The sequence below is a fragment of the Bos javanicus genome, chromosome 10, assembly GCF_032452875.1.
Source record: "Bos javanicus breed banteng chromosome 10, ARS-OSU_banteng_1.0, whole genome shotgun sequence".
NCBI lineage: Eukaryota > Metazoa > Chordata > Mammalia > Artiodactyla > Bovidae > Bos > Bos javanicus.
Genome location: NC_083877.1, coordinates 71,773,369 through 71,787,957, shown reverse-complemented (window position 1 = coordinate 71,787,957; position 14,589 = coordinate 71,773,369). Strand labels below are relative to the sequence as shown.

Below are 14,589 nucleotides of genomic sequence, written 5' to 3'. Positions count from 1 at the left end.
TAAGCCACAGGCGGAGAAGGCAATGGCACCCCACTCCAGTACTCTTGCCTGGAAAATCCCATGGATGGAGGAGCCTGGAAGGCTGCAGTCCATGGCGTCGCTGAGGGTCGGACAAGACTGAGCGACTTCACTTTCACTTTTCACTTTCATGCATTGGAGAAGGAAATGGCAACCCACCCCAGTGTTCTTGCCTGGAGAATCCCAGGGACAGGGGAGCCTGGTGGGCTGCCATCTATGGTGTCGCACAGAGTCGGACACGACTGAAGTGACTTAGCAGCAGCAGTAAGCCACAGGAGGAAATAAACTACAAACCATCAGATTATTTTCCCTTCTCTATACAAAATTAAAAGGAGGTTTTTCTTAAAATTCTGTGTTGCCATGACGACACCTGAACTTAACTTTTCTCAAACCTTGAGCTAACCAATGCGTTTTTCTTACGGAAATGTTTTTCTTAAGCTATGTTAATGAAACTATGTATTTGCTTTAGAATTTGCCTTTCTTCAAAATGGTTCCACCTGACTAACTTTTTTTCTTTTCTCAAACCTTGGGCTGATAATAGTTCAGCAAACCAGTATTCATATCAATTGTTTTATGGCTGGGGGATGACACACCTCTTGCCATCCTATCTCAAAAATGCATATTGTGGGAGAGGGGCCTAGTGAAACTCCCTCAGCCTTGAGCTGTCCCTCTTATCTGATTAATAGCTTTCTAACAGCCATGAAATTAAAAGATGCACACTCCTTGGAAGGAAAGTTATGACCAAACTAGACAGCATATTAAAAAGCAGAGATATTACTTTGCCAACAAAGGTCCGTCTAGTCAAGTTTTTCCAGTAGTCATGTATGGATGTGAAAGTTGGACTATAAAGAAAGCTGAGTGCTGAAGAATTGATGCTTTTGAACTGTGGTGTTGGAGAAGACTCTTGAGAGTCCCTTGGACTGCAAGGAGATCCAACCAGTCCATCCTAAAGGAGATCATTTCTGAGTGTTCATTGAAAGGACTGATGTTGAAGCTGAAACTCCAATACTTTGGCCACCTGATGGGAAGAGCTGACTCATTGGAAAAGACCCTGATGCTGGGAGAGATTGAGGGCAGGAGGAGAAGGGGACGACAGAGGATGAGATGGTTGGATGGCATCACTGACTCAATGGACATGAGTTTGGGTGAACTCCAGGAGTTGGTGATGGACAGGGAGGCCTGGCATGCTGTGGTCCATGGGGTCGCAAAGAGTTGGAAACGACTGAGTGACTGAACTGAACTGAACTGAACAGACATAAAACATCTTGCTAAAGACTAGCAGGGGGGCACCCTTTCTGCCCCCTTTTGATGTCTGTCAGAAATTTTGTCTATCTCTTTTATACTTTATTAAAACTTTATTAAAAGACGCTTGCTCCTTGGAAGAAAATTTATGACCAACCTAGATAGCATATTGAAAAGCAGAGACATTACTTTGCCAACAAAGGTCCGTCTAGTCAAGTTTTTCCAGTGGTCATGTATGGATGTGAAAGTTGGACTATAAAGAAAGCTGAGTGCTGAAGAATTGATGCTTTTGAACTGTGGTGTTGGAGAAGACTCTTGAGAGTCCCTTGGACTGCAAGGAGATCCAACCAGTCCATTCTAAAGGAGATCAGCCCTGGGATTTCTTTGGAAGGAATGATGCTGAAGCTGAAACTCCAGTACTTTGGCCACCTCATGAGAAGAGTTGACTCATTGGAAAAGACTCTGATGCTGGGAGGGATTGGGGGCAGGAGCAGAAGGGGACGACAGAGGATGAGATGGCTGGATGGCATCACCGACTTGATGGATGTGAGTGTGAGTGAACTCTGGGAGTTGGTGATGGACAGGGAGGCCTGGCGTGCTGCGATTTGTCAGGTCACAGAGTCGGACACAACTGAGTGACTGAACTGAACTGAACTGAAAATTTTATTACACAAAAGCTGTGAATGGTCAAGCCTCGTCACTGGCCCTGGATTGAATTCCTCTCCTTTGGAGGCCAAGAATCCTGGCATCTTTCATGGCTCAGCAACAACCTTTCATACCCACTCCAGTATTCTTGGGCTTCCCTTGTGAGTCAGCTGGTAAAGAATCTTGCCTGCAATGTGGAAGACCTGAGTTCGATCCCTGGGTCATAGTTAAAAGGAGATCATCCCAAATTCTAAGTTTTATAGCAGAGTAATTTAAAAAAGTCAGCCAGTTTCTACACCAAAACAAAACAATATTAAATTCACTGACTAACAGAACTCAGACACAAGTGCTTGCTTCTACTCTTATAAAATTATAATTTACTTCTTTTTATGTAACATTTAATTGGAGCTAAGAGCCTACAGCATGACTAAACAGTAAGATCAAATGTTTTAAAACATTAAACACTTCTCATAGTGTATGATAGCTTATGAGTAAATAGTGAAATGACATGTTACTTAAATATAAGGACTATTTTAAAACTAGTCATGAGTGCCTGCAAACACACACACACACACAGCCACACTAAATATTCTATGCAAGGGTATGTTCACAACCATAGTTAATTTTGTGTAAGTAGTAGAAAAATAAAGTAAATAATAAAAGTTATAATTAACATTTACAGTCAATCTTCGTAAAAGTCAGAAGACTACTTCATAGAAATCAGATCACTTCGACATCTACATACTGTTCAGCAATGCAGTTTCCTTGCCTATAGTTAAAGGGCCCTAATTTTTAGCTTTCCAGATTATTTGTAGAATTGTCCTTTAATTTAAAACAAATAATTTTATTATGCATTTGACTGCACTCAAACTTATCAAGACATTTGCTAGGGGGTAAAGAACTAATTTTACTGTAGAAATTAAACATTTTCCCTAAGCTAAATACACTGAAAGAAAATGAATAGTTTGCAGTTTCTACACACATTAGGGAGCAACAACAGCTGATTCAACAGCACATTAGGAATGATTACATACCAGTTCATTTGCAGTAATTGAAAAAGCAATGAATTTAGAGTTGAAAGAATGTAGAACTTGGTGTGATATCTTTTCCTGTTAAGGCCTTTTTTTTTTTTTTTTAATCTATGAATGGAGACAGTGCACGTTGTATCTACTTCATAAGTTATTAGGATTGTTGTTGTTTGTCATTTAGTCACTAAACTGTTTTGCAACCCCATGGATTATATAGTCCACCAGGTTCCTTTGTCCATGGGATTTCCCAGGCAAAAATACTGGAGTGAGTTGACATTTCCTTCTCCAGGGGATCTTCCCAACCCAGGGATCAAACCCGAGTCTCCTGCACTGGCAGACAGATTCTTTACCACTGAGCCACTAGGGAAGCCAAAAACATAAACCAGTGGTTTATAAAAATAAGCACTACTTGCTTGTTTTGTTAAAATTGGTGGTGAAGTGTATTATGAATAATGTAAAATTTCACAGTTGATTTACTTAAAAAAAAATCACTTAGAGCAGATCTAAAGCAGATCTGTAAAAACATCTCTCATATTCAACCATATTTTCATTTGTTTTGTTGAATAGGAAGGGGATGAAGTTATATTGCTTTAAGAACTTCACATACCAACAGCTTAACCTGTCTGGGCATTCCTAGGGGAGTATGTTGTATCATCATCTGCTTTCATGGTAGAAAAATCTTCAGAACTACTATGCCAATTGTCTTAGTAATCATCCCCTCATTGCTTTCATATGGAATTATTTATTATATTTAATATTAAAATGTTCTTAAGGTTGAGTCAGTGTCTTGTTTCTGTACAGCACCCAGAAATGCCTAAATATGTTTGTTATTATTCTCAGTGTTTGTTACTATTAAGTATTACAAATTTACTTTCAGGAAGAAATTCAGATTAAAATGTTATAATAAAAATATCTCAATTGAACAGTGTGTTCATAAAAAGTCAAATGGTAGATCTCAAATATATTAGAAATGCATAGAAAAAATGGCTAAGGAAAAAAAATTTCAAACATTAAGTGGATGCTGAATAAGATATGTTTTTCCTGCTTTATACTTTTCTACTCTTATAAATTTTTCTCCAGTGAAAACCTGTTTTTCCCATCCAGTTTATTATTTACAAAGACACTTTTTACTATAAAAGTAGAATATACTGAGCATTTCACTTACACATAATCATGAGAGGAAGAAAAAGCAAATGATGTCAAGTTAGTAGCAAATAATAATGAGCAGATGCTTATCACAACACTAGTGAAAGCAGTTTTCAAAACTAAAGGGTGACAAAGACATCTTCTGGACATCTTAAGAACTGCATAGTTCCTTTTTAAACAAAGGATCTTATTTGTACCTTAGAGTAATAGTTTAAACACCACGCATTAAGAAGGGTAAAATCAATCTGTATTAGGTTTGAAATTTTAAATATTACATGATTAAGTTACAAACATACAGTATTTAAAGAAGACTCAAAATTATTGCATGCACATTGGAATTTCCAAAATATCCTTACAACTATTTCCAGATAGATTATAAAATACAAGTATTTTAGTAAAAATAATTTATTTTCATGGAAGGAACACATTAAATAATCTGAAAATTATATGCAATGTTGAACCGCTTCCTGAAAAATTTAAACAGAATACTTCATGAATCATGGAACCTTTGATATAAATATGATTGGCAATTTAATCATTAAAATAATAAATGTGTTTAATACATTCAAAACCACATTTGATTGATTTGAGATTTGTCCTAGTAGTATGCAATATAATTATTTTAGAAAAATTATTTCCAATGAAATATGAGTCCATATTTTAAATGTGTCCACTCATTTTGAACATCTGTTTACTTAGCCTACAACTTGTTTGTAAAATTATATCACTATGGGCACATTGAATGAATTTTGTATATGAAATAGGATTCTTTTATTCTTGTAGCATGAGTTGCACTCATAGTTAGCCACCTTTAGGAAGTATTGATGCCTATGATTTACATCTCTAAATAATCCTTAGGACAAACCCCGTTTAATGCTATTTTTTAAAAAAAAAGTATAGTCCTAAAAAAACTAATCTGTAGTTCAACTAACAAAACTCAACCTGATTTAAGAATAGTTGTGTTTGGTAAGAAATGTATGCTTTAGTTTTAGATAAGCCTAAATGGATAGATATTCTACAAATGAAAACATACTTATTTCCTAAAATTACCTTTGCTTAGTGTCTTTTATATCAAGTCAAAATGAGATTTTACAACTAAATGCTTCCAATAACATGACTAAATATTTGATTCTTTGGACTTGATTTTCTGTCACTTGTATCTTTTCAAATTGTTGTATATTTCATGATTTTTCTAACATAGAAAATCAAATGAATAAGGTAACTGTAAAGAAGGTTTAAGAGAGGTGATATTAAATAAAATTCACCAAGAATGATAGAGATTATCTTCATATGGAACTGAAGTGCTTCAGTAACATAAGTACCATGATTATCTTATATATATTTTTTATCACCAACACTGTCTGCTAGTTTTTGCACAACTTCTAAGCGGAAATTGGTTTCTTGGTGTATATTCAGTTCTCTTTAGGCAGTTACATTCGATTTGATCTTGGAAAGTGGCTGCCAGGAATTCTGTCAGAAACAAAATATTTATGAGTTAAACAGTGGTGACAATTTCTTAATGGATCAGCTAACTTAAGGTAATTCTGAAGTGAATAATTTTTGTATTTTATATGTGTACAATTTCAAAAAGACACTACAAGACAGAAAAATATCATGAGGATAACTCATTGATATAAAAATATGATATTAACATAAAGTGAAGTGCAAGTTGCTCAGTCATGTCCAACTCTTTGCAACCCCATGGGACTGTAGCCTGCCAGGCTCCTCTGTACATGGAATTCTTCAGGCCAGAATACTGGAGTGAATTGCCATTCCCTTCTCCAGGGAATCTTCCTAACCAGGAATTGAACTGGGGACTCCTGCATTGCAGATTATCAGCTGAGCTACCAGGGAAGCCCGTGATATCAACATAGTATACTCAGTAAATATATACTTAGTGAGACATGCCTGATTATAGCAGGAAAGTCAGTACAGCAAGAGCCAGGCTTAATAGGTGTTCCAGAGATTGGCTACAAAGAAGCTGCTAAGTCACTTCAGTCGTGTCCAACTCTGTGCAACCCCATAGAAGGCAGCCCACCAGGCTCCCCCATCCCTGGGATTCTCCAGGCAAGAACACTGGAGTGGGTTGCCATTTCCTTCTCCAATGCGTGAAAGTGAAGTTGCTCAGTTGTGTCTGACCCTCAGCGACCCCATGGACTGCAGCCCACCAGTCTCCTCTGTCCATGGGATTTTCCAAGCAAGAGTACTGGAGTGGGGTGCCATTGCCTTCTCCGACAAAGAAGCTAGAGGGCAAATATTAACTGGAAATCTGGGTGGATAGGCTTTGGCAGCAGAGTGAAATCTTAAGAATATCAGGTTCCTTGGCCTTCAGCTGGTCTCCAAGGACTAGGATCCAAACTGGAGGAAGGGCAAGTGGGAATTATAAGAAATCTGAAGAATTTACATAATTCTCAGCCTTTGTGATTTCAGAGTTGAATTTATCTGTTGTTTAAAATATAAGTGAACTGCTTTGCATATTCAGGAAGTAGAAATGACTTGGAAGACAATACAATTAAAAGTGGTTCCCATAGTTGTTTCAATATTCCCTCACATAAGTACAAGGTGAGCACTATTCTACCTTGAAAGCCATTTCTGTGTGAATTATGATGTATATGCTGGACTTTGAGAAAGATTTGGTGAATGTGAGAGAATAAGCCTTATGCTGACAGTCTTCCCCCAGCTCACAGAGTAAATACATAATAGTATATAACAATATTTCCTATTTCTATACGTGATTAGCAAATTTGGGAGGTTTTATGATGAGAAGCAGACACTTTACTGTCTGAGCCACCAGGGAAGTCTATTTCTGCTTTATTGACTATGCCAAAGCCTTTGACTGTGTGGATCACAATAAACTGTGGAAAGCTCTGAAAGAGATGGGAATACCAGACCACTTGACCTGCCTCTTGAGAAACCTATATGCAGGTCAGGAAGCAACAGTTAGAACTGGACATGGAACAACAGACTGGTTTCAAATAGGAAAAGGAGTACATCAAGGCTGTATATTGTCACCCTGCTTATTAAACTTATATGCAGAGTACATCATGAGAAACGCTGGGCTGGAAGAAGCACAAGCTGGAATCAAGATTGCCGGGAGAAATATCAATAACCTCAGATATGCAGATTACACCACCCTTATGGCAGAAAGTGAAGAGGAACTAAAAAGCCTCTTGATGAAAGTGAAAGAGGAGAGTTAAAGTTGGCTTTAAAGCTCAACATTCAGAAAACGAAGATCACGGCATCTGGTCCCATCACTTCATGGCAGATAGATGAGGAAACAGTGTCAGACTTTATTTTTTGGGTTCCAAAATCACTGCAGATGGTGACTGCAGCCATGAAATTCAAAGACGCTTACTCCTTGGAAGGAAAGTTATGACCAACCTAGATAGCATATTCAAAAGCAGAGACATTACTTTGCCAACAAAGGTCCGTCTAATCAAGGCTATGGTTTTTCCTGTGGTCATGTATGGATGTGAGAGTTGGACTGTGAAGAAGGCTGAGCGCCGAAGAATTGATGCTTTTGAACTGTGGTGTTGGAGAAGACTCTTGAGAGTCCCTTGGACTGCAAGGAGATCCAACCAATCCATTCTAAAGGAGATCAGCCCTGGGATTTCTTTGGAAGGACTGATGCTGAAGCTGAAACTCCAGTACTTTGGCCACCTCATGCGAAGAGTTGACTCACTGGAAAAGACTCTGATGCTGGTAGGGATTGGGCAGGAGGAAAAGGGGATGACAGAGGATGAGATGACTGGATGGCATCACCGACTCGATGGACATGAGTCTGAGTAAACTCCAGGAGTTGGTGATGGACAGGGAGGCCTGGCGTGCTGTGATTCATGGGGTCGCAAATAGTTGGACACGACTGAGTGACTGAACTGAACTGATGATAAGAAGTGATATTAAAACACAGAATAGCTGTACCTTCCCTCATCCTGGTTGCTCTGGTACATCTGTGCACTTGGAGATGCCATATTCTGGTGCGATAAAAGAGATGGAGAGAGATTTATCCCCCTGAGTTGCCGAAAAGCTATTTCTGCATGGATGCTCCGAGGATTATTTGTTAGAATCCCTGCGTTCTTGGATTTTTTGTCTGAAATTAGAATTATGAAACAATGAAAGGCATTAATAAAATAAATTAATAAGCTATGGTTGTCCTTCAATTGACTGTATGCTATACACATTTCACAGCATGAATTAAAAATTTTAAATAAAAGTTAAAATTGGAATATATTTCTAGCACTTAAATGCTGTTTAAATTTTTCTAAGTTAGTGAATCAATTTGATATTTTCTTGGTAATTTTAAAAAATATAAATATCCAGAGCTGTGTGCTGTAAAGAAATACATAGATAAAATGACCATACTTCTCAAGCAAAAATTGGGGTACTATACTCAGAAAATAGGAAAAAAATAGGACTTTTCCAGAAAATCTTAAAAAGTAGTTGCACAATGAATCTTAAAGATATCTCAGGAAAAAATTATGGAAATGAATCCAGGGTTGAACTAATCCCCAACCCCCACCCCCACCCCCCAAAAAAGATACTGAAGACATTCCTGAAGATGATAGTGATGAAACTGTACTCTTAAGGAGGCTAATAACCATTTGGTATACCAGTTTTACTGATAGTTATGTCTTCTGGACAAAAGCATTAAAATTCTCACTATGATTAAATCTTAAAGCTATAAGGAAGCAGAAGTATAAAGAATAAGTTTAAAAATAACAAACACTCTCTGACATACAACACAGCAGGATCCTCTATGACCCACCTCCCAGAATATTGGAAATAAAAGCAAAAATAAACAAATGGGACCTAATTAAACTTAAAAAGCTTCTGCACATCAAAGGAAACTATTAGCAAGGTGAAAAGACAGCCTTCAGAATGGGAGAAAATAATAGCAAATGAAGCAACCGACAAACAACTAATCTCAAAAATATACAAGCAACTCCTACAGCTCAACTCCAGAAAAATAAATGACCCAATCAAAAAATGGGCCAAAGATCTAAATAGACATTTCTCCAAAGAAGACATACAGATGGCTAACAAACACATGAAAAGATGCTCAACATCACTCCTTATCAGAGAAATGCAAATCAAAACCACCATGAGGTACCATTTCACGCCAGTCAGAATGGCTGCGATCCAAAAGTCTACAAATAATAAATGCTGGAGAGGGTGTGGAGAAAAGGGAACCCTCTTACACTGTTTGGTGGGAATGCAAACTAGTACAGCCACTATGGAGAACAGTGTGGAGATTCCTTAAAAAACTGGAAATAAAAATGCCTTATGATCCAGCAATCCCACTGCTTGGCATACACACTGAGGAAACCAGAAGGGAAAGAGACACGTGTACCCCAATGTTCATCGCAGCACTGTTTATAATAGCCAGGACATGGAAGCAACCTAGATGTCCATCAGCAGATGAATGGATAAGAAAGCTGTGGTACATATACACAATGGAGTATTACTCAGCCATTAAAAAGAATACATTTGAATCAGTTCTAATGAGGTGGATGAAACTGGAGCCTATTATACAGAGTGAAGTAAGCCAGAAGGAAAAACATAAATACAGTATACTAACGCATATATATGGAATTTAGAAAGATGGTCACGATAACCCTGTATACGAGACAGCAAAAGAGACACTGATGTATAGAACAGTCTTATGGACTCTGTGGGAGAGGGAGAGGGTGGGAAGATTTGGGAGAATGGCATTGAAACATGTGAAATGTCATGTATGAAACGAGATGCCAGTCCAGGTTCAGTGCACGATGCTGGATGCTTGGGGCTGGTGCGCTGGGACGGCCCAGGGGGATGATATGGGGAGGGGGGAGGGAGGAGGGTTCAGGATGGGGAGCACGTGTATACCTGAAATTTTTTTTAATTTTAAAAATAAAAAAAAATAAAATAAAAAAAAAAAAAACATCTTAGACTAAATTATATTGGATTTTTAAAAATTGAGTTTCTTTTTAGAATAATTGCATAGAAAGATCTACTATTCTTAGTAGGGTTTTAGATCATTTTATCATTATTGTGATACTCAGTTTTAGAATTTTATTGTCTAACAGTAGTCTGAGGCAAAGTGAGATGTTAAAAAGAATGGAAGAGGTGAGCCCTCAGGGAAAGAGTTGTTTAGTCACTAAGTCATGTCCGACTCTGCATCCCCATGGACTGTAGCACACCAGGTGCCCCTCTGCCTCCTTATCTCTGGGAGTTTCCCCAAGTTCATGTCCATTGAGTTGGTGATGCTATTTAACCATCTCATCCTCTGCTGCCCTCTTCTCCTTTTGCCTACAGTCTTTCCCAGCATCAGGGTCTTTTCCAATGAGTCAGCTCTTCGCAATCATATGGACAAAGTATTGGAGCTTCAGCTTCACCATCAGTCCTTCCAATGAGTATCCAGGGTTGATTTCCTTTAGCAATGACTGATTTGATCTCCTTGCAGTCCAAGATACTCTCAAGAGTCTTCTCCAACACCATAGTTCGAAAGCATCAATTCTTCGGTGCTCAGCCTCCTTTATAGTCCAACTCTCACGTCCATATATGACTACTGTAAAGACCATAGCTTTGACTATACAGACCTTCATTGGCAAAGTGATATCTCTGCTTTTTAATACACTATCTAATTTTGTCATAGCTTGCCTTCCAAGAAGCAAGGTCTTCTAGCTACCCCCAATTTCATAAAAATGATAGCCAGACAACATCTGGAATGAAAAGGCTTCATCTAAGCCTGAATGCAAATGTAATAATAGAATGAACCATTTCCATGCCTTGACATTTTAATATACTTCCTTCCTTTACAGAGCTACCTCTTGAAACACTTCCCTACTAATAGCTTCATGAATATACAAAATAATATTGTGGTTTCAAGGATGAAGTTTGATCTTCTCTTTGTAAGACACGTTTTGAGTGCCAAGAGTCTGTTGTTATGAATATTTTTAAACCTCTACTTTTAGCAGAATGCACTACAGGTTTTAGTAGTCATTTGCTATGAAATACACAAAATGGAATAAAAGCTTTGAAAGGAAATACCAAGAAAAATCCAGTAAGTATCACAAAGTTCTAAGTGCAAGCAAATCTTTAACTACAACATATTAGTAGCTGAGTAGAACCAAAAAATACAATAGATTCTTTGAAATCAGAATGATCACATGAAACTTGAACACAAATTCACTTTTAGGAAGTGTAAATTTGTAAATTTAAAATAGGCAATTTTAAGTAGTATTAGAAATCAAAGTGAGATTTTTGTATCAAATGGAGTGGTTTTTTTTGTTTTGTTTTTTACATTCATTCAGAAACTCTCAAAATACCTTCAACTTCAGGAGTTAAAGTGAAGTCAGATCCCAAGTAATGGCTAAATCCACCAGGCAGAATTACATTTGTTATCTTTATGGGAGGAGCTTTCATTTGGCTAAACGATGTACCATCCACAGGAGAGCTGGTAACAGGAATAAACTACATGATAAAAACAAAAGTTAAGAACACCTTGCCTCTAAAACTCAGATCAATAGGCTTAGCCTTACCACAAGCCCCATTTGAAATTCAACTTAAAATTTTTAGGTCAGAAATTAAATGGTTGCCTTAACTCAGAGTTGGTAGAGAGGCAAAAACAGTGAAATAGACAGCCTTTGGGGTCCTTAACCCCCCATCAGAACCTTATTTTTTATTTTTTTCAGACTGCATTGTACGCATCACTACAATTTAGTGTGATGGCACCTCCCCATTCCAAAGGGTCCTAACATGGTAATATAAAATTAGGAAAATGAGAAATAAGCCTTTCCTCTTTTGTAATATCTTTTTTTCTGAACAGGAGTTTCTGGATGGTAAGAGTTATATCTTCTACATCCTTGTACTCCTCACATTACCTCTTCAATTGTCTTGCAGTTAATTAGTTTTTCAAAAACAAGTAAATAAAGTGGGGACTAAGGAAAGCATTTGGCTTCCCAGGCAGTGCAGTGGTAAAGAACCCGCCTGTCAATGCAAGAGACATAAGAGGTATGGGTTTGATCCCTGAGTTGGTAAGATCCCCTGGAGGCGGGTATGGCAACCCACTCTAGTAGTCTTGTCTGAAGAATCCCACAGACCTAGAGGAGCCTGGTGGGCTATAGTCCGTGGGGTTGAAAAGAGTCAGACAGGAATGAAACGACTTAACATAAGAAAAGCATCTTACAAGAATCACTTTTAGTGAGTGCACTAACCCTCTAAACAGTGTTTACATTTTGTGTTAATTGAGAATTAAAGTGAAAGTGTTAGCTATTCAGTCCGACTCTGGGACCCCATGGACTATATCCCACCAGCCTCCTCTGTACACAGGATTTCCGAATTAAGAGGTTAAAGAGCTTCAGGAATCAACAAATTAAAAGAGCTTCAGGAATCAACAGATGGAGGAGAGGGGTATTATAGACTGGACACTATTAGTGTCACTAATAGTGTCACTGGACACTTATTAGAAATGTATGCCTGCTCTGTCTTTAGTAAGACTGACCTCGTTTATACTTTAAAAAATATGAATTCTGAATATATAATTCAATTTATCTAGAGATATAGGCTTACACATTTCTGTAAAATTATACATTTCCCTCATATTTCAGAAAATGTAACCAAAATGCAGCTTTGTCATGAGCACTAAGGTATCAGGCCTTTTAGTAAAGCAGATCCCAAATTCCTTAACTAATTCCTTCATTGGAGTTTCTTCCCATCACTAATCTAGAAAGCTGTCAAATTTCTTCTGAAACCAAAGCACCAAAATGTTATGGTTTAAAGGGCAACTTTAGGTTTCATTTATTCCCTCTTTATTTGCTGTTAGAATAAAAGAACAACAGCAACTAAAACAAAGGACAATACATTAGAATGAACTGATAACACTTGAAAAGTATTCTATTCTTATGTCTTCTGAACAGCTAAATGAAATAATAACTCAATTTTGTTCTGGACAGGAAAATAAAAATTATTATTGTATCTTAAAAAATAGATTTATCTGAAATAAAGACTTCAAATACTCCCTTTATTTCACTAATCATATATAAATGAATATTAAAAAACCTAACTGTAAAATAAAAAGAAAAAAAAATATATATATATAGGATAAATGGAAAGATATTCTTTCTATTCTTACATATGGCACTGATTCAAATAGCAACAATAGGTATCTAGAATCACTGAAAACAAATCATAGTATGCTGCTGCTGCTAAGTCGCTTCAGTCGTGTCCGACTCTGTGTGACCCCATAGACAGCAGCCCACCAGGCTCCCCCATCCCTGGGATTCTCCAGGCAAGAACACTGGAGTGGGTTGCCATTTCCTTCTCCAATGCGTGAAAGTGAAGTCGCTCAGTCGTGTCTGACCCTCAGCGACCCCATGGACTGTAGCCTTCCAGGCTCTTCCGTCCATGGGATTTTCCAGGCAAGAGTACTGGAGTGGGGTGCCATTGCCTTCTCCGAAATCATAGTATACACTGGGGGAAATGTTAGTTCACTATATGATAAATAGAAAAGAACCAAAAAAAAAACATTTAGTGAAATACACATCCATCAATGACTAAAATTTGAGTTTATGTGTTTTTTTTTTTGCTATATTAAAGCAGTTAAAAATATATATGGAAACTGATATCTTTGAAGTTGCTCTGAGTGATTTCTTCATAAGGAATTTAGTATTTATGAAGTTATATGGAATTTTTTAAACGTAGCCAGCGTTACCTTAAAATAGAATTTATAAAATTTAATGTTACAATTCATACAGGTCTCTCACTGGAGGCCTCACATATGTGGTATGGTAGACATTATAATGCTACCCCCCACCAAGATGTCCACATCCCAGTCTCCAAAACCTGTGAATGCTTTATGTGGTATAATGGACTGTACAGATATAATTAAATTAAGGATTTTGAGATGGGGAGATTATGCCGTATTAACTAGGTAGGCCCATCACAATCACAAACATCCTTATAACAATGGAGAGAAGATGTTATGATGGAAGCTGAGGCCAAAGTTATGCTATTTGTTGGAAGAGGGCCACGAGCCAAGGGATGCAGATAGCCTCTAGAAGGCTGAAAGGCAAAGACCAAATTCTCTTGAGGAGCTTCCAGAAGATATTGCAGCCCTGCCAATACTTGTGCTTTTAGCTCTACAGGACTAATTTTTGGACTTAGGATCTCTAGAAATTTAAGATAATAAATTTGTGTTGTCTGAAGATACTAAAATTGGGGTAATTTGTTATAACAGCAACAAGAAACTAAAGTTTCCTTTAGTTTTTCACTTCTGGAAGGAAGAAGTGACTTGCTCATGGAATATAAGAGAAAGGGAAAGGAAGCTTAAATCTTTGGACTAAATTTTATTTGTTCTCTTTTTAAAGACTAGAGACTGTGACAATAATTTTGGTAGATGACATTTAGATGGTGCTCTCAATTGTATCATATAGATTAGTAGCTAACATTGTTTTTCACAAAGCATAGTTCTTAGAAAAACTTTTGTAGATATAACCTGTATATGAACCAATTTCCTTTGCCTAATCTAGAT

At 37.4% G+C, this 14,589-nt stretch overlaps 1 protein-coding gene across 2 annotated transcripts in view; it reads right to left on the bottom strand.

Moving 5' to 3' along the window:
• Positions 1 to 4,309: 4,309 nt before the first annotated feature.
• LRRC9 (leucine rich repeat containing 9) overlaps positions 4,310 to 14,589 on the bottom strand; it is a 114,755-nt gene continuing 104,475 nt past the window's right edge. For both annotated transcript variants that reach the window (XM_061429042.1, XM_061429043.1), the window contains exons 31-33: positions 11,387 to 11,531; positions 8,001 to 8,169; positions 4,310 to 5,549 (exon numbers count right to left, since the gene is read on the bottom strand). In XM_061429042.1, the coding sequence (XP_061285026.1) occupies positions 5,510 to 5,549; positions 8,001 to 8,169; positions 11,387 to 11,531 (354 nt within the window). In that variant the 3' untranslated portion in view covers positions 4,310 to 5,509. The remainder of the gene's footprint in view (positions 5,550 to 8,000; positions 8,170 to 11,386; positions 11,532 to 14,589) is intronic.